Genomic DNA, 24,140 nt, shown 5'->3' with positions numbered 1-24,140 from the left:
TTGAATTTGAGTTAGTTTCCTTTGAATCTGAATACCTTTTTTTGCTCGAAATTGTTTGATTTCTTTTGAATTTAAAGAGTAAGTTTTCTTTTGAATTTAAATTGAGTTTTTAGAAAATAATAATAATAAGGTAAGAATTGGATTATTACTAAGACAGGGATAGAGTCGTATTACATCTTTATGATTATAAATGAAATTTTAAAGTTCTTAACAGATGTTGTTCTATCTCTAATGAGAACAAGAAGTTTGAATTCTCCATCTAATGAGATTTCAGTCCTTGATTCTAACTACGATAGTCCCTTTCTAGTGTCAGTAGTAACAGAATTGTTACAGAATCACTGTGCACCATTCCCAGTGGCAATCAAATCGCCCACATTGCACTGGGATTGAATGACTATGAGACTTTTGAGCCATGGTACATCCACCAAAAGGGTTTTAAAAAAAAACTGTGAACGACACTGTTACTAGAACAGAGCATGCTAGGAGATGAAACAAGAGAAACCCATGTAAGAAATTGAAACCAAAAAGCTCTACTTCGTTGAGACAAGATAGGTTACAGATTGAAAAATGTAAGGTTCCAAAAAACACCATTATCTGAAGTGACACGATGAAGACTTCCTAATCAGAAGCACACCTACCAACAGATGATTATTTGAACATGCCTCGTGAACTTCCACAAGCAGGCATCAGCCATCATCCCAACCAAACACCACAAAGTTTCAGATTTGAAGGGCTTCTGCAATGGACCCTGCAAGACTCAACACTTCAAAAGGAGCCCTGCCCGCAATAGCCTTCACAGTAAGAGCACAGGAATCCGTGATCCAAAAGTATGCAAAAGCCCTCTCTGAGCCCTCTGAAAGAGCAACATGGAAGGAAATTAAACCCCGACGAAAAAAGAGATATAAAGAGCAGAAATGATGTGAGCAGAACAATTACCAGAATTTTCGTGAGTAAATCGCACCCACGATTTCTTAGGAAACACGCCATGGGTAACATAAGCACTTACCTTTGCCGCACCATGAGCAGCCAAAACTTTCTGAGAAAAGGTAAAAATGAATTAATGCCTGTCAGTTGTGAGGTGAGATTATGATGATGAGAAATGCAATTCTACTGCATGCATCCTAGAAGTTCTGTGCAGCACAGTTTAAAAACCCAAAAAACTCGACTCGACTCGATGTTCATTCAGGTCAGGTCGACTAGACCTGACCTTAATCGATAGTTAATAACCATAAATTAAAAATAGTAGGAACAGTAAAAAATAAGTTCTTTTTCATGTTAAGTATTATAAAGAAGAAAGTAAACAAGTACATATTGCATAGCTTGGTGGTTAGACTGCTGCTACATCTTTGAAAGAAGTAACAGGTTCAAATCTTGCTTGTCTTCTTTCTACTCTTAATTTAAAAAGAGTGGCTCAGACCAATTCAGACCAAGCCATGTTGAATCGACTCAATGAGTGTCACACTGACTTGACAGATTTGAGTTTCCTGGAGACTTGGTGAGATTTCTAGTTGACTCGGCCGACTTTCAAGTCAGGCCAGTGAGTTTTAAAACCATGCCATGCAGTTCACTCCTCAATGCCGACGTAACAAACACGAATGGTGATCAAGACTGTCAATATGGTGGATAAACCTTAGGCTAAAGGTCTCTTTGAGTGGGCAACTTTGACCACCCAGTTGTTTTAAGTTATGCCCGTTTAGTGTGGACCACTGCTCTGTTTCAACTAAGCCATCACTTTTCAGGCCACTGATTGGATGGTTAGCACAGACCAATCACCTTGATTTTTGGGATGGATATGGTCCATCTAGTCTACCAAATAAATGCTCCTGGTCAATAACTGTACACAATTGCCACATGTACGATAGAGATGTTTCAGTGCAAGCGTCATTGTAGCATTCCTCTTACATGACATCACCCCCACTTAAATCGCACCCATTCACTATATATCAGTAAATCAAGGCCACATCTTTCTAATACCAACTTTTGTATCTTTGCAACTAACAAATTCTCAAAATTTGTGGGAAGCATAAGGCGGCCTGCTACAATAGACAGAAGAGAGTAACATCAAAGCCTCAGTTCTTACCTGGCACTCAATAAGTGTCCCTCCAGACTGCACCAAATCATCAACAATGACAACATGGCGACCAGCTGGATTCCCCTCCTTAATACGCACAATCCTCTTATCATCTTCACGGACCTTAGTGCAGACAACCTGCCGTTCAACATTTACGATGACATCTTATAGGGCTGGTGAACATGACAAGTACACTGACTGCATATACTTGGGCAAGAAATCTACCATGGGAAAATGTTGCAATAGCTTGTGAAATCGCTTCCATGCCCCATCGTCTGGAAACGCCACAATTATCTAGAAAGAGGGTTAAACTGAGGATCACAGAGATGAAATTATGATTCTAAAACATAAGCAGTCGAGATGTTGACAACTGCAACACGTCACGTGAATATTTTGACAATAGCCAATTTGGTAATACAAAAGGAAGATGTGCCTCCAAAACATGTGTGCCAACCGGCACTTGTGGGACATCTGAGCTGTGAATTAGGTGGGCCATGGGCTACACTATGTAGGTTCCTTGCTCAAAAATCAAGCCGGTCAACTCATCAGGTGAACCACACATTGGAAATCAATGAGCAATCAAAAAGTAATGCAAAAAATGGTCTCTGTTAAAACTATACATGTGGCCCGCCTGACGAGGGGATCATCCTGATTTTTCAGCTAGGTCATCTAGACCATGCTCCCACCTGATGCATGGGTAAGAAGCTCACAAATTTGCTCAGTCACTGTGGACAACCATGGGAGAAGTGTGTGCACAGAGGTGCATATGGGCCTAGCACAATTCCCAACAAATCCCTTGGGTCACATTTGTCTAGAAAACCATTGCAACAAAAGAACTGATGATTAAAAAGGTTATAATGCAAAGGTTATTATTCCACTCACATTGTCGGCATCAGGAAGCTGGTGAAGACGCTGCTTCAGTAGAGGGATTCCGGTTTCAAAACAAGGTAAAACATGATCCCCAAAATAAAACCTTTCCTGCTCAAATCAAGCAAGAAATTTAAAGAATGAATCAAGCACTTAGTTGCCATCACTCTAGATATTCTTCATCAAAACAAGGCACAAGGCCAAGCAATATCGATCCCACATAACTACAAAACATGCATGACACGTAGATTAAAATTGATAGGCTCCATAATCATCGGTAGATTAAAATTGATAGGCTAGGCTCCATAATCATCAGTTTAGGACAATATTCGAATGAGTATCAGTAATGTGTGCGTGCGTGCATGCGTGTGACAATTCTATTAGTGGATGGGATTCATGGGAATATGCAAAGTGATCACACCACAGAAGGGTGGTGTCTCCCCAATAAAAATTAATGCATGTCCTTTTCTTCTTTTTTTGAAGATTTAATGCATGTGTCCAATTTATTTTTTTTACACACGCACACACACCCCACATACTCACGCTGGTGGAATTTCACCAGCTATGGATACTCGAACCCTTGACCGGGTGTTGAAACACCAGAGAGTCTACCACCCGAGCATGAGTAAGGATCCTAATGCATGTGTCCATTGTCTTCGGAATTTTTGGAAATCCATTGAAGAGTAGAAATTCCAAAATCAGAAATTATTTTTCTCCACTCCTGAAATGGCACGAGTCAAGTGCAGCCTTAACCCATTATATAGGCCATTTTCATCCATTTCTAGCAAGTGTGAAGCATTGGAGGGAATCAAAGTTTGAAGCAGGAGTGGTATCTTGGTAGAAGAATCCAGCAACTAAGCCCCTCAGTGATCTTTAACTCACAGAAGGCCAGAGATAAGTGTAATAACACTCCCCAGAGGTTGCCTATGGTTTAAATACCTGAAACTCAAATTTGACTAGTTGATGCTTGAGTGTTAGTTCATTAGTTGGCTAGCGATTCAGTTTACTAATCAATTTGGTTGTTGAAGTTTTTCTATAGATAACCCTGTCCACTCCGGTAATATTAATCAAGAAGAAATTAAATGGACACAGAGGTCCCATGCCCTCTAGCTCAAGGAAGGAAACAAGAACACCCACTTCTTCCATAGCATAGGTAGTGCTAGGGTTCACTGTAACAAAATAAGTTCCATCTCCATTGGTGAATCCAGAGTTGAGGAAGTAGTTGGTCTGTGATCACATTGCTTCCTTTTGCTCCAACTTGCCCTCTTCGAAAGACTGGGACAACCCCAATCTCAACTCTCTCGAATTCTCTCATATCTCTGCTGAGGAGTCAGAGGCCCTTGAAGCCCTCTTTTCCGCTGAGGAAGAAATCAAGGCCATTGTCTTCTCTCTCGCCCGAGATAAAGACTTGGGGCCTAACAGGTTTCCCTTAGCATTCTATCAAGTTTTTTGAGATGTGACTAAGTCAGACTTAATTGCGTTCTTTGCTAACTTCTTCCCTAGCAATTGACTCCCCCGAGTGATGGGTGCTTCTTTCATCGCTCTCATCCCGAAAATTGAGGGGGCTTCTCACTTGAAGGATTATTGTCCCATTAGCTTGTTGTAGGGTCCTTACATAATTCTTGCTAAAGTTTTGGCCTCCAGGCTCCATCCTACCCTTTCCAAAGTGGTTTATGAAGCTTAAGGTGTGTTTGTGGTTGATCGCCGAATCCTCAATTGCACGCTAATCGCCTACGAATGCATCAATTCCTGCCATCAGTCGGGGTGAAGGGAGTCATTTGTAAGCTTGACCTTGAGAAAGCCTTTGGCCACATTGACTAGACCTACTTGGACTATATGCTGGGTTGTCTTGGTTTTGGATTGAGATGGCACACATGGATAAAAAACTGTACTCAGCCAAATTCTCTGTTTTGGTCAACGGTTCCACCAAAAGTTTTTTCCTCCTTTCCAGGGGATTAAGAGAAGGCAACCCGCTATCCCCCTTTTTGTTTGTTATAGTTGTTGAAGGCCTCACTAGAACACTAAGAAAGGGTGAGTCGATCAGCCTTCTCAGTGGATTCACGGTGGTGTATTCTGGCCCCTCAGTGACCCACATCCAGTTCGTCGACAACACCCTCCTTTTTTGTGAGGTCAAGGAGTTAGTTGAGAATCTTTGGAAAATCATCCGCTGCTTTGAGGTGGTTTCAAGCCTTAAAGTCAATCTTTCTAAGAGTGAGATGTTGGGAATTAAAATGCCCCACCATAATCTCTCCCTCAGTTCCTCTTAGCGGATTCTTTCGGTTGTAAAGTTGGCTCCTTTCCCTCATCCTATCTGGGCCTCCCCTCTGCATTGGTTAACCTATGAAACATTTGTGGGACATGGTGATTGAACGTATCGAGAGGAAATTGGCCTGCTACAGCCCCATGCAACCTTCCTTCTTACTTTCTATTTTTTGTTGCCCTAAATTAGTCCTATCTAGGATAGACAAGCTGGGGAGAGATTTTATATGGGAATGGTCCTTGGATTCTCGCAAGTTCCACCATGTGAGCTGGGCCCAAAAAGGGGAACTAGTATTCAGGACTTGGCTTTGGTTAATTCGGCCCTCCTCAGTCAATGAATCTCGCATTTTGGTTTGGAAGTCGAGACTTGGTGGAGAGAGATTATCACCTATATATATGGCTCCTCCAAAGGCGATTGATACATCAATCCAGCCTCTCTTTACAGAGAGTTTTTGGTGTCTGGAATGCAATTGCCTCCCTGAGCCCTAAAGTGCAATAGGGGTTCTTTTTTCATCTGTTTGTTGTGTATGCGAAATGAGGAGCCTACCAACCACCTCTTCATCAATTGTTACTTCGCCTGAGGAGTCTGGTATGCTTTCCTCTCTCTATTAAGCATTTCTTGGGTTATGCCTCTTCATTCGTTGGATCTGCTCTTTGCCTGGCATGGTAGAAGAGCGGGCAAGGATCTCTCCGTGATTTGGCGATTGCCGATTATGGCTATTCTCTGGGGCCTTCGGAGAGAAACATTTGTTGTTTCAAGAATGTCTTTTCTTCTATCACTTTAGTGGTAGCTTCCAGCTCCTGAGACATTTTGAACTGGTCGGCTAGCCTCTCTTCGCTGGATCGATCTTCCTTTTCTTCTATCTTTGAGTTGTAGCTTTTGGGCAGTTGGGCTAGGCGTCTCTATTGTTTTTTTTTCCCCTTTTGTTTTCCTTTTGGCGCTTTGCACCCTTAACAAATTGATTATCAATCTTCGAAAAAAAGATAGATCAGATTCATTAATCCCACATGCGCATACAAGGCATACCATCCACATGCCAACACATGTGCCAGTGTGGCAGACAGGTGCGATATCTAAGCCTTCCATCAGGTGGGTCGGATCAATGTTCTTGCCCAAAAACATAGTTGGGCTACTCAGCAGGTGGACCACAATGATAGAAATATGTGCACGGGTTAGAAAACCTCAAATAACTTTTGCTGAGTGCGTATATGTCTAGCAAACTGTGTCCCACCTGACTACAGGACCAACCTGATTCTTGGGCCAGAGCGTCAATACAGCAGTACCCCTCTGGTGGATGGATTGGATCCTTATCTATGTCCATACAGGCAAAATGGCCAGTACATACATAAGCTGCCTTGTACACACATGTAGGCTTAGCAAAGCTAAAGTTAAATAAGTATAAAGATTAAAAGAAATGTCAATAATCAAACCTCAAGTTCATGCTTCACCACTTTGCTCAAAAACAGTTAAAAAAAACTTTGTTAATAGACTCATTAACTCAGCATAGTCTGCAAATTTGCAGAATTGTAATTCCTAGTTCAAGGTTTCATTTCATAATTCATGATTCAGAATCCAGATTAATGGAAAATATTCCAAAACATGATAAATGAATAAAGCATCTATCACCATTCCAAATGAATAAAGCATTGATCAAAAGCAGCACATCTACTCCCCAAACGTATAAACAATTCCTAAATGAAACAACCCAGCTTCAGCAGTAAGCAAAACCAACCTGCAAAGCGTGTATATCATAGATGACTAAACTGGTTGGACCACCCCTAGATATAGGTATATTTGATAAAATTCGAGCCATGGTGAATGCAGTTGCCACATCCCCTTCCTCTTCCATGCGTTCAAAGGAACCAGTTGGAAAGAATGGTAAAACCAATGTAAAGGAAGCAACAAACAGTCGTGGCAAAGCAAATATGACAGAGAGCTGCTCAAAAATGACAGCTGGAGAGCTGAAAGAAGCTAGAAAGGCAACGTGTTGGCCTCTGATATCTTGTGCATTGTTAATGAAAAGGTTCGGGAATCCATCATCAAAGCTCCTGAAATATACAAAAAAAGCATCATTGCTCCCCCTCTAATGAGCATAAGCCCCGCTAACAGACAGAAAATGAGAGGTGATCTTTTCAGCAAAATAAGACAATGTCATAACTCTTAAGCCAACTCAAAACTATTTTAAATGTGTATTAAAGCCACAAAAATGAACTTATATAGAGTAAGTTCACTAGAAAAGTAGGCAAGCTATGACACAGATTTGAAAAAAAAAAAAGTATACAGGGCAAGTAGCAATCATTTGTGATGCATCAGAGAGGTGCAAGTAAAAATTCTATTTAATTTCTTCTAGAGCACACCAAAATTTTGGACAATAGAGGTCCAGGATAGTGTTTGACTGCACAGGTACTCCATAGGCGCATATCATGTAATGTAATAAGCAAGTCGGTAGAAGTGTGATGACATGTCCCTTGTTTTATTCATGAAGTTGCTGGTTGTGCATAGTCTAGATTTTTCTTTTTCCAATTAACAAAATGCAATCACTTTTGAAAGATCTGTAGTTAAGCAGAGGTTTTCAAAAGAAAAGGACTTCAAGCCACTTGTGGAAGCGAATGTCATGTCTCTTGCTAAAAATAGAATAGGCAATTGCCTGAAAAATCAGTAGCCACCTAGTTCTACTAATTATTAATTGTTTTATAAGTATTTGTCACGTGATGCATAGACTATCCTTCTGTTTTCTTCTTGTTTTTCAAATATATTTCCGTTTGCTTCTACAAATAACAAACATTTATTGATCAAAATAAAATTAAAGTTCAGGGAAAAGCATATATACTGTGAGAATTCTGAAGGCAAGTTACAAAAGCAGTATGCATCCCTGACTGTATGCAAATTGAATTGAGACATCTTGATCCAACAGTCAATGTAGCCGTTAGCCACTTAGCCTTGCCTGTCCATATGATTAGAGCTGCCAACGAACCACTTCGGACTAGGCAGAGGTCTGCCCAAGACCCACAAAGTAAAACCCAGGCCCAAGTCTGGCCCCAGGCCTGTGACAGGCCCTTACAAACAGGCCTGAACCTGGCCCATGATGATTATGCATGGCCTGGCCCGAGTCCGACTTGAGCCCAAGCCCAGCCACCATTTATCATGCAAGATAGGGGCTGTTCATTTGCATGCATGACAAAATTGCCCTTGAAACCTCAAAGGGTTAGGTTCGGCCCAGGCTGATACATGGTATTCCAAATCGGTTACGTAACGGCCATTACATAACAATAACGGTCATAACCGTAACGTGTTACGGGGTCGAAACGGCCGTTACAGAAAATTGTGCCGTAAGGGCCCATAATGGTCCGTAATGGTCCAAGAAGTACATTTTTCAAAAAATAAAAAATGGCCGTAACGGCCGATACGGGGGCTGTAACGGCCATTACGGCCCGTATCATAACGATAACGGTGGTGGCCGTTACGGCCACCGTTACCGTTACAGAACACCTTGGGCTGATAGGCTCTTAGATGCAGCCCAAGCCCGGCCTGACTAATAAACGGGCTTAAATTTTAGGCCTAGATCTGGCCCTCAAGCGTAGTATTACAGCCCAAAGCCCAAAGGGCCAGCCCGGCTCATTGACAGCCCTAAGTGAACCTCAATGTGAAGCTAGATATCATGCATCTCATCTAAAAAGTTGCCTAATCTCCATGGTCGTATTTGCTTATAGGAAGCACATCCAATGAATTCAAGGAAGTCTCTTCATAATTGGAGGAACATTTGGGGCCACCAAACCCAATTTAAACCGGAGGGGGCACCTACACAAATAATGGGGTATTTGCAAGAGAAGGAAGGTTTAAATTATTGATTTTTTTTTATTTTATTTTTTTGTTTCTTTCTGTTTTGTCTCTCCCTCCAAATTTGGGAGAATTATTTGTGGGCCCCATCCATGAGACCCATGCCATCCATCTAATAAAATCATCAATCTAGGTATTATCCATCCAGGTTGGAATCATCATATCAACAGTCGAAGGTTGTGATCTAGGTCATCAACCGTTTAGACTCATGTGTATGAAGCATGAACCAGAACCTCCAAGGCTGGAGAATCCTAGGACTTTCCATCTGTGTTTTGGTTTTTTCTAAGTAGGATGAGGATGGATGTTATAATTCTTTTCTTTTTTTTTTCCTTTCTTTCACAGGTACAACATTTAGTAAAAGAAAGCACTAGAAAAATCTACGGCAAAAACAACAACTACAACCCAAACAAGGAAGACAAATTACAACAATCAAAAGCCTTTAAACAAGAGGCCCATCCCACTACATCTAGCCTCACCCTTCTAAACACCTCTAACACCGACCTAATTTTATTATGAAATTGTTCCTTTCCTCTCAAAGAGCCCATAAGACTACCATCAAGACAAGCCGCCGCACGGCCCACACCACCCTTTCTTCTTTCCCAACACCTCCTCCGTGCCATGCAAAGAGAAGATCTTCAATTAACCCCGGCCCATGAAATACTTTTAAAAGATCGAGGAAGCTTTCCTACACCCGTTGAGAAAAAGGATGATGAATGAAGAGATGATTAACTAACAACGCGTCTATAATTCTTTTTTTAACCATCAAATTTGAAGGCCACAAATTAAAGGGTTTATGTTTGTCCATGATGGAGAGTTTTGTGGTATGTATCATATAAGCATTTTCTTCAATCTCTAACGATTAATGGAAGTTCTGAAAAACTAATGGATTGTGGTTATTTGCAATAATAGCAACTTAGCAATGGTTATTTGGAAGCTCAGTTTATGCGGGTATTCACAAATATGCTATTATTAACATGGGAATCTTTAATTAAAAAAAAAAAAAAAAAACCTTTAAATGAATCTAGAATGGATCCTTAACATGTCTAGTGCGTCATTACGGTATACGAAGGCCCAACCCGCTGTATGTTGTAGCGCCCGACTAGACAGACCAATGAATAGACAAATGTTTTGTCTTCTCCTATTGAGCCAATATGACCCAAGTATCTCACTTATATTCATTTATAGATGTTCACAGACCTGCCCACTACGGGTCATCTTGCTCTACCTCTGAATTGTCGACTACATTTGTAATATCCCGAATTTTCACAGCCAGAGTTTATACTCATGCCCGAGAAAACCAGGTGTTGATGATTTATAAATTGGATGCTTTTGAAAATCGCACCTTATTTTTTTTTTTCGTTTAGATCACATCCAGATACATTCATGAAGGTAACATTCACAAGAATAAAATTAGCTGTATTGATTATATTTCATCAGAGTAAAAAGAATAATCAAATGCCCTCTCAATAAGAGCTTATTACATTTATTGAGTTCGCAACGGAAATACAAAACTAAATCATAAAACTGTCTTCTTATTCTTTCAACACAATCTTCCTAAGGGAGATTGTTCACTAGGTATTCAATCTGTACGTCACCTGTATAATCTGTACGGTTGGGAGAGAGTCAATGCCCTACTCATAGTGATGGTTATCCTTTAAGATTAACAATAATTTAAGATATTCATAAAAGTAATTGTAAGGGTCTGATATGTTTCGTACTCCACTAATACGAGGGTATCAGCATGCGCAAACAACCTACATGAGATGCATGCCTAGCAAAGCGTGTGCGGCTCATCATACGTAGGGATCATCTCAATGTGGGAAACAATTTCTTGATATCCAGCTCGACCCGCACTCTCACTATACGAATATTCGCTGGCATGGCCAACGCTGCCGTGGATTTACGTGAACACCTCAAGGCGCACAAAACATGAGTGGAATGAATTACGTGACACGATTTGTTCATGGAGCGACTATTTGCAGCATTCAATCTCGGAAGTGATGTGACACTGCATTTGTAAATTACACACATCGATTTGTGCACCACTACCCAAAACCAATGGAATTATGTGTCGACCAATTGGGTCTCTACCCAAAGCGCATTACGTCCATAATAGATTATTAGAATCATCAATTGTGATACATCTGACCACATCGCTTGCACTTATAAAGAATATAAACTGAATCATGGGAATTTTGGAATATCAAGACACATGCCCAAGCCTTAAAGATAAATAGCACAAGGCCAATATAAAGAAGAGTGACAATGGTCGACTCAAACAGTGGCAATGGCCAAAGAAGCAAATAGGAGAGTGACGATGGTCAACTCAATCAAAGAAGAGTAGCAATGGCTAATTCAACAAATAGAAGAGCGGCAACGACCGATTCAATAATAAAGAGAGTGGCAGGGCGTGGCAAGGCCAACTTAATAAATTTGATAAGGCAAAGGCAGGGCTTGTACCCAAGGCCCACATAAATTCATGAAGATCATATGTAATCAAAAATTCTCAAAGGATAAGTAAACGATGATATCAACAAAATCAATTGATAAGATAATTCTCAGAAACATATAAACATGAAAGGTAGGATAATTCATATAATTAAAGGCATGAAAAGGCAAGATATATCAATTAAATTAAAGTAAGCTTAAAGGATAAAACCCTCACCTCTAGTGTTATTTGATATTCCAATTGATGACGTCGATGATCTAGGGAACTCTTAGTCCCAACCTGTTTCCTTTATCCTATTCCACATGACCTAAATAGTTAGAATTTAAAGTCTTATTAGATCGTATCTAAGTTTTATCCTAATACATCTATCATTGTGGAAGGAGGAAGAAAAGAGTAAAAGAAGATATAAACCGTGAACCTGGACCGAAGTTGGCTGTTAGACAGGCAGCCTTTGAGATTATCTTGGCTCTAGTGGATGCTAGGTCGACGTCCTACCTTCCTGCACCTTTATTTTCCTTTCCTTTCCTTTCTTCTTTTCTTTTTCCTAGACGTTGCTCTCTCTCTCTCTCTCTCTCTTTCTCTCTTTCTCTCTCACGTTTCTTCTCCTTTCTTTTCTCTCTCAAGTCGGATGGAAGAGGTCCCTTTTTATAGATGTAAGGCCTTCTGGGTCCTTCCGGTGGAGCGTTTACGCAGTCCTGGGTGCGTAAGCCAGGAAACCGGTGTCAGTTTCGTTACGCAGCCCTGTTTCTACGCAGGAATGCCGGGCAGCGTCTTTGCGTATGCAGGACGAGATGGCCAACGATCCTATGTGGGATTTTTCCAAATAGACTCCTTGGAGAGGATCGGATAGACTTCTCCGATTTGGACGATTTGGATTTAAGCTGAAAAAATGACTTAAGTTCCCCTACGCGTGAGGAAAACGTGTCCGTTTTCTCCGTTGTCTGCGGAAGGAAGGCGGAAGATTTGGTTTCCAGTTCTTGCTGGAGCTTGTGGGACCCACTTGTGGTGGTCTTTCTGATGATCCACACCATTCGTGAGCTTCCTTGCCTCGTGTTTACCCATGGGCCTGAAAACGCGTCCGTTTTCTCCGTTGTCTGCAGAAGGAAGGCGGAAGATTTGGTTTCCAGTTCTTGCTGGAGTCTGTGGGACCCACTTGTGGTGGTCTTTCTGATGATCCACACCATTTGTGAGCTTCCTTGCCTCGTTTTTACCCATGGGCCTGAATTTGGGGTGGATCCATTGATCTGGTGGGCCACATATGGATCGTGGAGATGGGGTAAAACTCCTTGTTGTACCCTATTCTTGGTTGACGCTGTTACAATACGAGGAAGAATGCTATTCGGTTTGGATTGTTCAGGATAGGTGGGGTCCACTACGATCAGTTTTCATACAATCCACTCGCTTCATCAATTTCACAGGGTTGTGTTAGGCTATAGGCCAAAAGATGGACTGGATCCAGGTTCGGAGTGGGTCACACCATTAATCCACGTGGGTTTTAGGTTCACCGTTGAACCAAGCCATTATGGGGAATTAGTTACATGCATGGCAGTGATTGCACATAACTTGATTTTTGTGAGTGGTTGGGTAAAGGTGGGGTCCAATGTGATGTTTGGTGAGAAATCCACTCCATTCATCATGTTTACAAGGTCATGTTTGGCCATGGGCTCAAATATGGGACACATCTAAGTACTAGGTGGGCCACACATTGTAATCATGTGCTGGTTCTAATTCAACATGAAATCAACACTTCACAGCAGATTGCTCACGATCTTGGTATATACATGAGTAGGTTATAAGTACAATTCTACCCTTTTCTTTAGTTCAAAGTTCCGTCGTTCGTATCTTACCACTTCACCCTCTAAACGAGGTGAAATTTGACAGGTGATCATTATTTTACACGCCCTCTCAACTAGTTAAATTTGAGCCCTGATCCATCAAGGATGACAAAGATGCTCCTTTAGTGGCTAACACACTCCAAAATTCAAAATAACATTTGTACACCTCTGATTGATAAGTTACCGGGTGGTTTGGACCTAGACCCTAAGATCTTCATGATGATCGGTTTACCATGATGTTCGCGTGGCCCGTTTGGCAGATCCAAACATGACAGATGGTCAGATGACTTGTTAAAAATAAGGGGATTTGATGGTTAGCACTCTGACCATGTATGTAGGTGGATGTACGGTCAGTTTCGTAAATAGATGGACAGAAAGCGGGTTTCTGGAGTGATTAGGGGTAGGAGACGTATACTGTTAGATTCGAGTGACTTGTTCACATGTGTAAGTTCCACAAATTGTAATTCTAATGGTGGGTTAAGCATATTCATGTGGAGTGAACAAGATGAACGGGTCGGAATCTCGATTTGATAAGTGTACGGACGGATGTAGAGGTCAAGTAGCTATTTTACTATGATCTAAGGGCTGAAATTCGACGTGTATGGTTAATTTATGATAATTAGGTCTGGTATAAAATTTCACGTGAAATGGATCATGAGAACCATGTGATCTAGAATTCAAGGGTTTAGGTTAATGGCATTTTCGTAATTATTGTTGATCTAAGAGTTTTGTGAAACCTAATGGTTCTACATGGTTGTATGTACCTTTATAAACAATTCTTACAAAAGGACTTACATCTAAATCATTACAGATGAAGAGTTATTGACCAAATTCATTTAAGGGAAGGTACATATATCAAACCACATGATCAGCGGTCAGATTACTTGATTTATGGATAAAAACCATTCTTAACGATAAGATTCATGTTGGAGAATAGATATAGGTTTAGGATGGTTAGATTGGCATCATACACATGTACCTATTGAGTTAGATTTCATGGTAACACTCGAAAACTTTCAATCCTCGGGTATTGAAAAGTTCAGGGTATTACACTACATCTACCTTAGGTATTCTTCTTCCTCATGATATTTTTTTATTTTTGTGTTGCTGACCAAGTAACTTCAAACGTGTTTGTTTTGGTTCGTGCAATCCTATGCCATCAAGGTCCTTACACATGCCTCAATGGTAGATTCTCAAGAGTTTCAACACGAGGTCATGGGTTCGAGTACCCATTGTGGTGTGAGTGCATGTAAAAATTATTTTAAAAAATAAAAAAACCTGTGCCATCATTGTTTTCTATTCAGGTTGCTAATGGTTACCCCTTAACGGCTGCCCGGGTTGGTTCTACTAAAACTACTTGTGGTACATTTGGCTACCCATCAAGTTTTATTGATTACTATTCCTCGGAAACAAATGTGAGGACCACTAGTGGAGAGATAAATGAGTTCCCAATTACTATAGGCTTGCAACAAGGTCGGCATTGAGCATGAACCTTTTTTTCCATTGGTTATGGACGAGCTAACAAGGCATTTGCAAGAAGAAATCACATGGTGTATATTATTGCAGATGACATGGTTTTGATTAACAAGAGGGAGGGGGTAAACACAAAGCTAGATTTGTGAAAGGGTGCTTTATAATCTAAAGGATTTAAAATTAGTCAGACTAAAACGGAGTATATGTAGTACAATTCTAGTAACAATAGGAGTGGGAATGAGGAATTAGTTTGGATTGCTGACAAAGAAGTTTCAAAAAATAACCACTTTCAATATCTTGGGTCCATAATTCATGAGAGTGGAGAGAATGAGAAGGATGATGCCCACGGAATTCAAGCAAGGTGGAAGAAATGGACATGTGCTTCTAGAGTTTTATATGATCGTTGTGTAGCACTCGAACTGAAAGGGGAATTTTATAGGATGGCTATAAAACCAACCATACCTTATAGGATAGAATGTTGGGCGATTAAGAAACAACATGTTCATAGGATGTGTAGTTGAAAGGAGGATGTTGAGATGGATGAGTGGCAAGACAAAGAAGGATAGATTAGAATTGAATGCATTCGAGGGAATTTAGGAGTAGCACCAATAGGTAATAAGATGTGGGAAAGTAAACTTAGATGGATTGGTCACGTGCAACAGAAACTAAGAACTATGCCGGTTAGGACTTAGGAGTGAGTTGGTACAAGTTGAAGGTTCTAAAAGGGTAAGGACAAGGTCCAAATGGACATGTGGGTGAAGGTAGTAAGAAAATACTTGATGGCCTATGGTCTAACTGAAGTTATGGCCCTTAATAGAGTGGAATGGTGAAAAAGCATCCACGTAGCCAACCCCAATTAGTTGGGATAAGGCTTAGATGATGATGATGATGATGACGACGAACTTACTGATCTTTATCATGATGTAAATTTTCATCCTTTGGTTTGTGTTGTGCAAGAACGGATCTTTGATATCATGTAATTTTTCATCCTTTGGTTGTCTTGTGTGGGAAAGGCATTCAAGGAAGAAAATTGGATTAACTGTAGATTTGTAGGCTTTACTTTGTGGATCACCTAGAAGTTCCTTCCTCTTCCACTGCTCTCCTTATTTTGCTTCTAGGTCCAGTCCATCCCTTTCTTTGTGGTGTAATAGATTTAGTGATGTTTCTACTTTTGCACTATGACATATGGTTTCTTCTAGTGTTATGGGAGAACTTTCTATTTCCAACGTTTAATTTTAGAAGACCGCAAGTTGGCAGAACACTTCCATTAATGCTTCTTTGATCTAATACATCCTGATGTTTTGGGTCCTACTCCTCAATTGCCTACAAAGGCTCCTCCTATTATGTTATATTTGTCAATGACTATTCATGTTATACATAGGTTTATTTGATGCTCACAAGATGAGCTTTTGAAGATTTAATACTCATTATCTTACCATGGTTTACACTCAATCCTCTAACAAAATCAAAGTGTTTCTTCCATATAGGTGAAGAGGATGTACCGTCCTCCTTTCCTGCTTGTCTTTCCTTGTAGGGCATCATTGCTCATTGTTTGGGGGGGGATTGGTTGTCCGATGTAAAATAGAGGCATGCTACCCATTCCTTATCCCTACAACAATATAATTGGGGAAGCCTGTCCCCAAATTTTTTTTTCACTTGCCGTGTGAGAGGGTGCATGACAAGCCAAGAATTACTCTCCCAACGGCTCTATGACCCAAACAGGCAACCCAAACACAACTATGAGCATCGCCAAATGGCCTGTGTATCTATTTGCCCGACTAATCTAGGCTCCGTCTATTTTGGGCAATTATCTTGTTCGGCTTCCAATGCACCAACATACTAATCTTTTTGCTCAATTTGTCATGTCTCTTCCATGACCAAATCGACCTCCGTTCACACTCTTCTAGCTATTGCTACCATCTTTTCTTTTCTTGAAATGTTAATGAAAATTTAGAACAAAAAAAAATATATACAAAGCAGCAACAAGAAGATGATGAGAGATCACTCACTATAGCTTCCAACTATTAGTGACTAATATATCAAACAGATGTGAAGAAAGCATTTTCTTCACCATGATTTGACATTTTGATTTTACATACAACCTTCTCTAGGACTTCCACATCCTCTACATCATGGATGTCACCTTTGGTGTGCCTAGTATGGTCTCAAACAAGCTCTAACGCTTGGTTTGAGAAGTTTAGTTTCACCATGATTGTCGTTGGATTCATCCGCAGGGAGCATGACTTAATGATATTTGTTTTTTCCTAGACTCAAAGCTCGCAGTCAGTTGTCTTATTACTCTATGTGGATGACATGCTTATCTCCAGTCAATGATCTTGTTCTCATATTCAATAATCAAGTAGATCCTCATAAGTAGTTTGAAACGAATGACCTCACCCCATTTCATTACCTTTTTTATGTCTCAAGGATACCAACTTTCCTCATGGCTAATTACTCTCTCGAACAAAGGTATACTTCTGATCTTAGTCTTCATGTTCAACTGACCAAACATGAACTTTAACACATCAATGGAAATTAGTGTTATTCAATCTGATTGACATAATTGTTTCCAGATTCGGCTTCCTACCACTAGCTTATTAACACTCTCATTGATTTGACAATATTTCATTTCCACATGTATGATGTCCATACCATTAGCCAGCATGTTTAGCTTCCCGCTCTGTTCACCATGTCATTGTTCTTCACATTGCTCAGTTCTCTGGGAACAGTGGACCATGCTTTATTGCTACAATTAACCTCCCTACTTTAGTTCATGGTATGCCAAAGGCCCAAAACGGTTACATAATGGCTGTTACAGCCGTCACATAAAGGTAAAGGTGATAACCGTTATGCGTTACAGGGCCAAATTGGCCGTAACGGCTGTTACAGACAAAAATAATAATAATTAATTAATTAATTAATTAATATGAAAATACCTATGATGGTCCAAAAACAATTATTTTTTTTTAAAGGCCATTACAACCAATGCTACCATTACGGAACACCTTGCTTTAGTTGTGTGCTTAACTGCTTATGCATATGCAAATTGGGATGGTGATAATACTTGATTTGATCATCTAGGTGCACTGGCATGATTGGAGGCTTCAATTGGCTCTACCAGTGGTTTTTTGCATTTTTCTAGGAGATTCCTTTCCATTGAAGAAGAATAAGAAGAAAGATTTGTCTCTCACTCTAGTGATGAAACTAAAAGAAGAAAGATTTGTCTCTCACTCTAGTGATGAAACTAAGTAATTCTATTGTGGATCACACAACTTCTAAGGTTGTTTGGTTTTGTCATTTTCTTAGTAATCTAGGTCTTGATCATTCTACTCCCATCTCATGTATCTTATTATGATAACCAAAGTACTACAGATTGCTACCAACCCTTGCGTTCCATGAACAGACCAAATATTTTGAGATTGATTGTCATTTCATAGATCATCATTAAAAGGTGGGCATTCTCTCATTCTCTCATAATTTCTTTAACTTCATATTACTAACATTTCCACGAAGTCTATTACTGTGACAAGCTTTTAGTACTTGGTAGCAAGTGGTTAATTGTCCTGCATCAAATCGGTATTAGAGCGGGAGGTCTCGTGTTCGAGACTCCTCACCGAGGGTGATTAATGCCTTCACACCGGGCTCGAGTGAAGTAGCCCGTGGGATGCGGGGACACACTCGGGGTGGGTGACCCATGTGATTTAGGGCCCACGGGGGAGGTCTTGTGCTCAAGACTCCTCACCGAGGGTGATTAATGCACATTTCATACTGGGCTCGAGTGGGGTAGCCCGTGGGATGCGAGGACACACTCAGGGTAAGCGGCTCATGTGATTTTGGGCCCACGAGCCCACGAGGAGAGTTCGGCCGAGGTCCTAACCCATAAGATGTGGGGCCTGGGCTATGAGATAAAGGGCTTAATTCGCCATACTCTAACAGTTCGAGCTTTTAGAGCAGTTAATTAATTGTCCTCCATCAAAACCCTTGACTATTCTCCCAACCTAGCAAGTTTCAAGGAATTTGCATCCAAACAAATCCACCTATCAACCACACCACTCAACATTGCCTTTTGCAAGTATCCCAAGGTCTTCAAACACAATACAAAGGAAGGGATTGCTTTGCCTTGGGACTCTTGGATTGCCAGAAATTGGGGGGAGGGGGAGAAAAAAGAAAAAACGAAACCCTGGCATAAGTTTGGTGCCTTCATTGGAAACCAAATATCAACCTTTTGGGAAAGTATTTGATGACTGAAGTGAAGAGTATTTCATGAAATCCAAGTTCATGAAACTCTTAGAAGCAAGCTATTTGGATTTATGCAAAGTTGCTTTTGTCAAGGGCAAAAGTACTTGTCCATGGTTTGTCGACCTCATTTATGCATGGGAACCTATTACCTATGAGGACAAGTAGTACAAACACATGACCATTGTAGCAAGGTAGTTGTCTTTGCTAAAATGGTGAAACTGCTAATTCCTAGTTCGGTGCATATGGGGAACACTCCCATCCATACATGTGTCACATGTTCCAAATGAGCCACGTGTGCAACTGTCCAAGTTCAAGCACCCGTGCCACCATCAATCTTCAAGCACCCAAAAATGTGGTACATGTCAATGTGCCACCATCCATATAATGCTTCACATGTGCCGCAATCCATCCTCACTCTCTATTCTTGGTGTTTGACAAACAGCATGAACAAGTCCTGACATCATGTCCATGGATAGCCTGTTGAAACACAATTTTGCTTGAATCCAAACAGCCCCTTAGGAGGCTCTGGCCCTTTCACCATAATAGTAATCACCAAGTGGATACATAAGTATAAGCCCAATGCCTATGATGGAAAGAAAGTCTCATGCTTCCAAGAGGGAAGTCGACAGTTGAAGAGCATTTCATTACATACAAGTTCATCATTCCATCGACAAAAGAAGATAACTAAAAAGCCATATCTCAATGTGTTATCATCTTAATGACCCAAAAAATTAAAAAAAAAAAAAGGACAAACAACTACAACAACAATGTTTATCGCCCATCGAATCAATAAAAGAAAAGTTGTATAAATTACAGATAGTGGCAACTACTACCAGACAGGGCAACCATTTTCATATGAAATGGAGAAAATCAACGCCCAAAAGCAAATACCCACTGAAAACACCAAATTCAAGACTGGACTAGGAAAATCAAATATGCATTACAATCCCCAGATGAAGAAACTGCCAAAGGAAGAATCAAACAGCAAATTTCATACGATATAAGCATCAAAAGCACCATTCGGGAAAAAAGGGAAAAAGATAAAAAGAAACCCACATATAGATTAAAAAAGGGAGAACCCACCTCCAGTTAATGGACTGGAGCTGAATACAGTCGGATTGGGCGGCGACTTTCCGAGCAAGATCCTCCGCCTCTACACAGTGGAATAGGAATATCTGCTTCTCCTTGACCTTCTCCATCGCTCACAGGTGGCAAAAATCGCCTCTTCGTTTATATAATGACTGTGTATACATTCTTTCTCCTCAGCACGAATTCAATGCATCCATCTTTTTGCGTTCTTGCAACGCTGGGGTTGTAGGGTCAGGTCGCCGCGGACTTGGATTCGGCAGTGACCCCTCTCTCGGTACGGGCGCGGCTTCGGTGGGATCCCTGACCGTGGGGCCCACCTTGATGTATGTGTCTTATATCCACGCCGTCCATCCAATATGAAAACTCGTTTTAAGGCATGTTCCAAGAACTGAAGCAGATCCAAATCTCAAGTTAACCATAATACACGAAAAGCTGGTAATCGACCATTAAAGACTCTTCCTAGGCCACAAAAGTTTTGGATCAAATTGATATTTGTGTGGTCTTTTCAGCCAGGTCTTTGTGACCGAAAAAAACATTCCAGTGGCCCTATGAAGTTTTTAATGTCGAAGATTCAATCACTAATGTTTCATATGGTGTGTGGTACAGCTAAGATTTGGGTCTGCTTAGCTTTCGGGATCTTGCCCTAACAGGGGCTGTCAAAATGTCCTGGTTCACCTAAGATTTGGGTCTGCTCACCTTTTGGGATCCTACCTTAAAATGGGCTGTCAAAATGGATGGACCGTGTGGATGTAAGGCACATATATTATAATGGGTCCCACAATTAGGGATCACCTAAGATTTGGGTATGCTTACTTTTTGGGATCATGCCCTAAAATGGGCCGCCAAAATGAATGGAATGGGTGGATGTAAGGCACATACATTACAATTAGGGATCCACCAACCTTGAGTTCCACTCAAATTGTATCCAACACTACTTGTGGATAACATTCGTGTCTGCAGCCAACACTACTTGTATCCACATATGGTTCGTTAGACACCTGTGCATGTGTGGTAATCCAAAAATTAGGTGATTCTGCTCATCAGGTGGGCCATACACGTACACATAAAGATCCAGGCGTGGTCACTGCCATAGCCACTTGCTGTGCCTCTCCATCTCGAATATGGGAGCGGATCAGCTATTATACCCCAACCGTGTGTGGGCAACTATTATATTATATTATATTTTATATGTATGTGTGGGGACTTCCTATGAGGTCGAAATGTGTGGGCCCCACCATGATGTATGTCAAACATCAACACCGTGCATTTGATGGGTCCCCTTTAAATTATAGGATATCCCAAAAATCAGTTGTATACGGAATTCAGGTGGGCCATACCATCTAAAATCATGTAAAGACATCCCTAAAAGCACTTGGTGGGCCCACCTGAAATTTGGATGCGTCTGAAACTTGGTCTAACCCCTCATCCAAGTGGAACACACATAATGGATGAGCTATATTTGTGAATCACGACTCAATGGGCCCAACAAATGATTGTGAATGTTTTAATGAAGGGTAACCCCTCTCAACTTTTATATGTGGTTTGGCTCACACAAGTCACAAATAGACTTGATTTTTAAGCCCTAAGCCCACCATGGAATGGTACATCTGACTGATGGTGTTGATGTTTGACACGCATCATGGTGGGGCCCACATAACTTGACCTCATGGGAAGTTCCCATGAACTCTACCACATAAAACCTTTTTCCACACATGCACACACACATACACACACACATATTTTTCCATCTCATTTTAGGAAGCGATCTAAAACCTCGAGCATATCCCAGACCACAACACTACAAAAATTATGAATAACTATTAAAAGCTTCTTGTGAACAACAAAAGTTTTGGATAAGCTGATATTTGTATTTTTCCCTTCATATAGCTCTTATTAACATATGGGCGCTTTGGAATTTTTAACGGTGAGGCACTCAAATACCATTGTTGATGTGGTCCACCTTAGTTTTGGATATGCTTAATTTTTGGTAACACAACCTATAATAGGCTGGAGAAATAGATGGACGGTGTGGATATACAACACATCATCGGGGTACCCCCATGGTAAGGGTAACACCCACTAAGGGGTTGTTTATGTAACGACCGTATTTTTTTCAAAATAAAATTTAAATTTTAAATGGAAAAGAGATCTACCAATTTCATCATCATTTTTCTTATCTCTATTTATACAAAACTCTCATCGTATCTTGCAATTTCTCAACTAACCTTCTTTCTTAAAAATGGAATGTAGGAGAGCTAGAATCCTATCAAAATTAAATAATCAAAGAAAAACTCATAGAAAATAATAATAATAATAATAATGATAATAAAATAAACACGAAAGGAAAAGTGGAGAATAAAGATTTTTGGAATTCATTTATTTAGGTTAGTATTTTATTTTATTTTTCCTTTATTTTATTTATGCAATAGTTAATTTAGCATGATCTACACATTAGATGGATTAGATTAATCAAACATCCATTACGTAGGTTTAATTCATTCATGTGAAAAAATATACGCATGACTTTAAGGCTAATGTATAGAATATGAGATTTTAAGGTATGTGCATAACTTTAAGACAAATGTGTAGAATATGAGATTTTTCCATGATGGACAGTGATTAGTATGATCCGTACTGTTCATATGTGTTATAAGACTTAATTATGTGATATTTTTAAGAATCAGACCAATTTGACACCTTAATGGATCATACTGATCATATATCTACTAAATTTCTTCATTAATCTGACAAAATTAAATAAAAACCAGAAGAGTAATTATTTGCACAAGATACAACTTGGCACAATGAATTATATGACATGATTCGAAATGTGTAATTAAATTATCACCATTCATTAGTTCATTAAGATTACAATAAATTAAAATCTTAAATTCTATATCGATCGGACGATTAGATCGACAACATCGATCTGAATAAATGATAGATAATAAATCATACGTTTTATTCATTACGTGTAATCGTAAAATTAAAGGAAATTTTTATTTATGTGATTTTATAAAGTCCTAATTCAATTCAAACTATTGGTTCGCGAAATCATCTCCACCGCATCAAAGTGAGTGATACCGATGTGTTTCTCATCCATGAAGTTAAAATAAATGGATTATTTGATATGTTGTATAATTACCTTAATTTAATTATCATGCAATCTTAATTGATTAGATGACTGTGTGATTTTGTATTAATATAATAATAATAATATGATTTGATTAATGTGTTAGACTATGTCGATTCAAATGTGATAATTAAAATAATTTATGCAATATATAATTCATAAGTACTTGGTGCATCTATTTATTGCATTTACGACACGTGTCGTTACCAGAAGCCTACTATACTAGTAGAAGTTTACTCAATGAGTAAATGCGAGCCTTGCTTATGCCTACCAAATGGTAGAAACCTGTCAATGGGCAGATGCAAGTTGACGGATTTCCAACTTAGGCAAGTGGTCGGATTCCCACTAGATGCATTGATGCATTCATTGCATAATATTTGCAATTTTTAAAAATTATATTGTGTATGACTATTGACATTCTATTATAATTTAATGTAAAGAACTATGTCAAAAATTATCATTAGGCCTGACCAGCTTAACCTTTATTGATGTAAAACCATACATATGTGAATGATGGTGAACCAGTGGCTCAAGAACAAAAATACGTGGTCGAGCTGGAAGAGGATTTAAGGGAAACGTGGCTGTGTTAAAGGAATAAGTTGTTGCCACAGAGTAACCATGATTTGTTTTCTTTAATTATATTAATTTTTTTAGATTGTTGATTAATTCTTTTAAGTTACTAGACATGTTTATTTCATTTCATAAGACCCTGAATGAGACGATTATTAAACATGTTTATAATTAATTATTGGAATGGATGATCGTTTCTTATTTATAAGATGCTGCTGAGTATGAATGGAATGTAGATTTACGGTAGAGCTATTAGGTAGATAGATTTTTATAAGCAATTTAACAATTTAAGTATACTTAGTGTACAAGTCATGACG

At 39.7% G+C, this 24,140-nt stretch overlaps 1 protein-coding gene across 1 annotated transcript; it reads right to left on the bottom strand.

Moving 5' to 3' along the window:
- Window positions 1-493: 493 nt before the first annotated feature.
- LOC131240799 (ribose-phosphate pyrophosphokinase 4) lies at window positions 494-20,451 on the bottom strand. Its single transcript, XM_058239278.1, has 7 exons — window positions 20,115-20,451; window positions 6,931-7,246; window positions 2,954-3,049; window positions 2,297-2,365; window positions 2,081-2,209; window positions 937-1,036; window positions 494-853 (listed from the first exon to the last, which is right to left on the bottom strand). The coding sequence occupies exons 1-7, from the start codon at window positions 20,228-20,230 to the stop codon at window positions 720-722; spliced, it is 960 nt and encodes a 319-aa protein (XP_058095261.1). The 5' UTR covers window positions 20,231-20,451; the 3' UTR covers window positions 494-719.
- Window positions 20,452-24,140: the final 3,689 nt, after the last annotated feature.

The sequence above is a fragment of the Magnolia sinica genome, chromosome 3 (genome assembly GCF_029962835.1).
Source record: "Magnolia sinica isolate HGM2019 chromosome 3, MsV1, whole genome shotgun sequence".
In the NCBI taxonomy this organism is placed as follows: Eukaryota; Viridiplantae; Streptophyta; class Magnoliopsida; order Magnoliales; family Magnoliaceae; genus Magnolia; species Magnolia sinica.
Note: the sequence above shows the minus strand (reverse complement) of the source record. Positions and strands in the feature narration are given on the sequence as shown.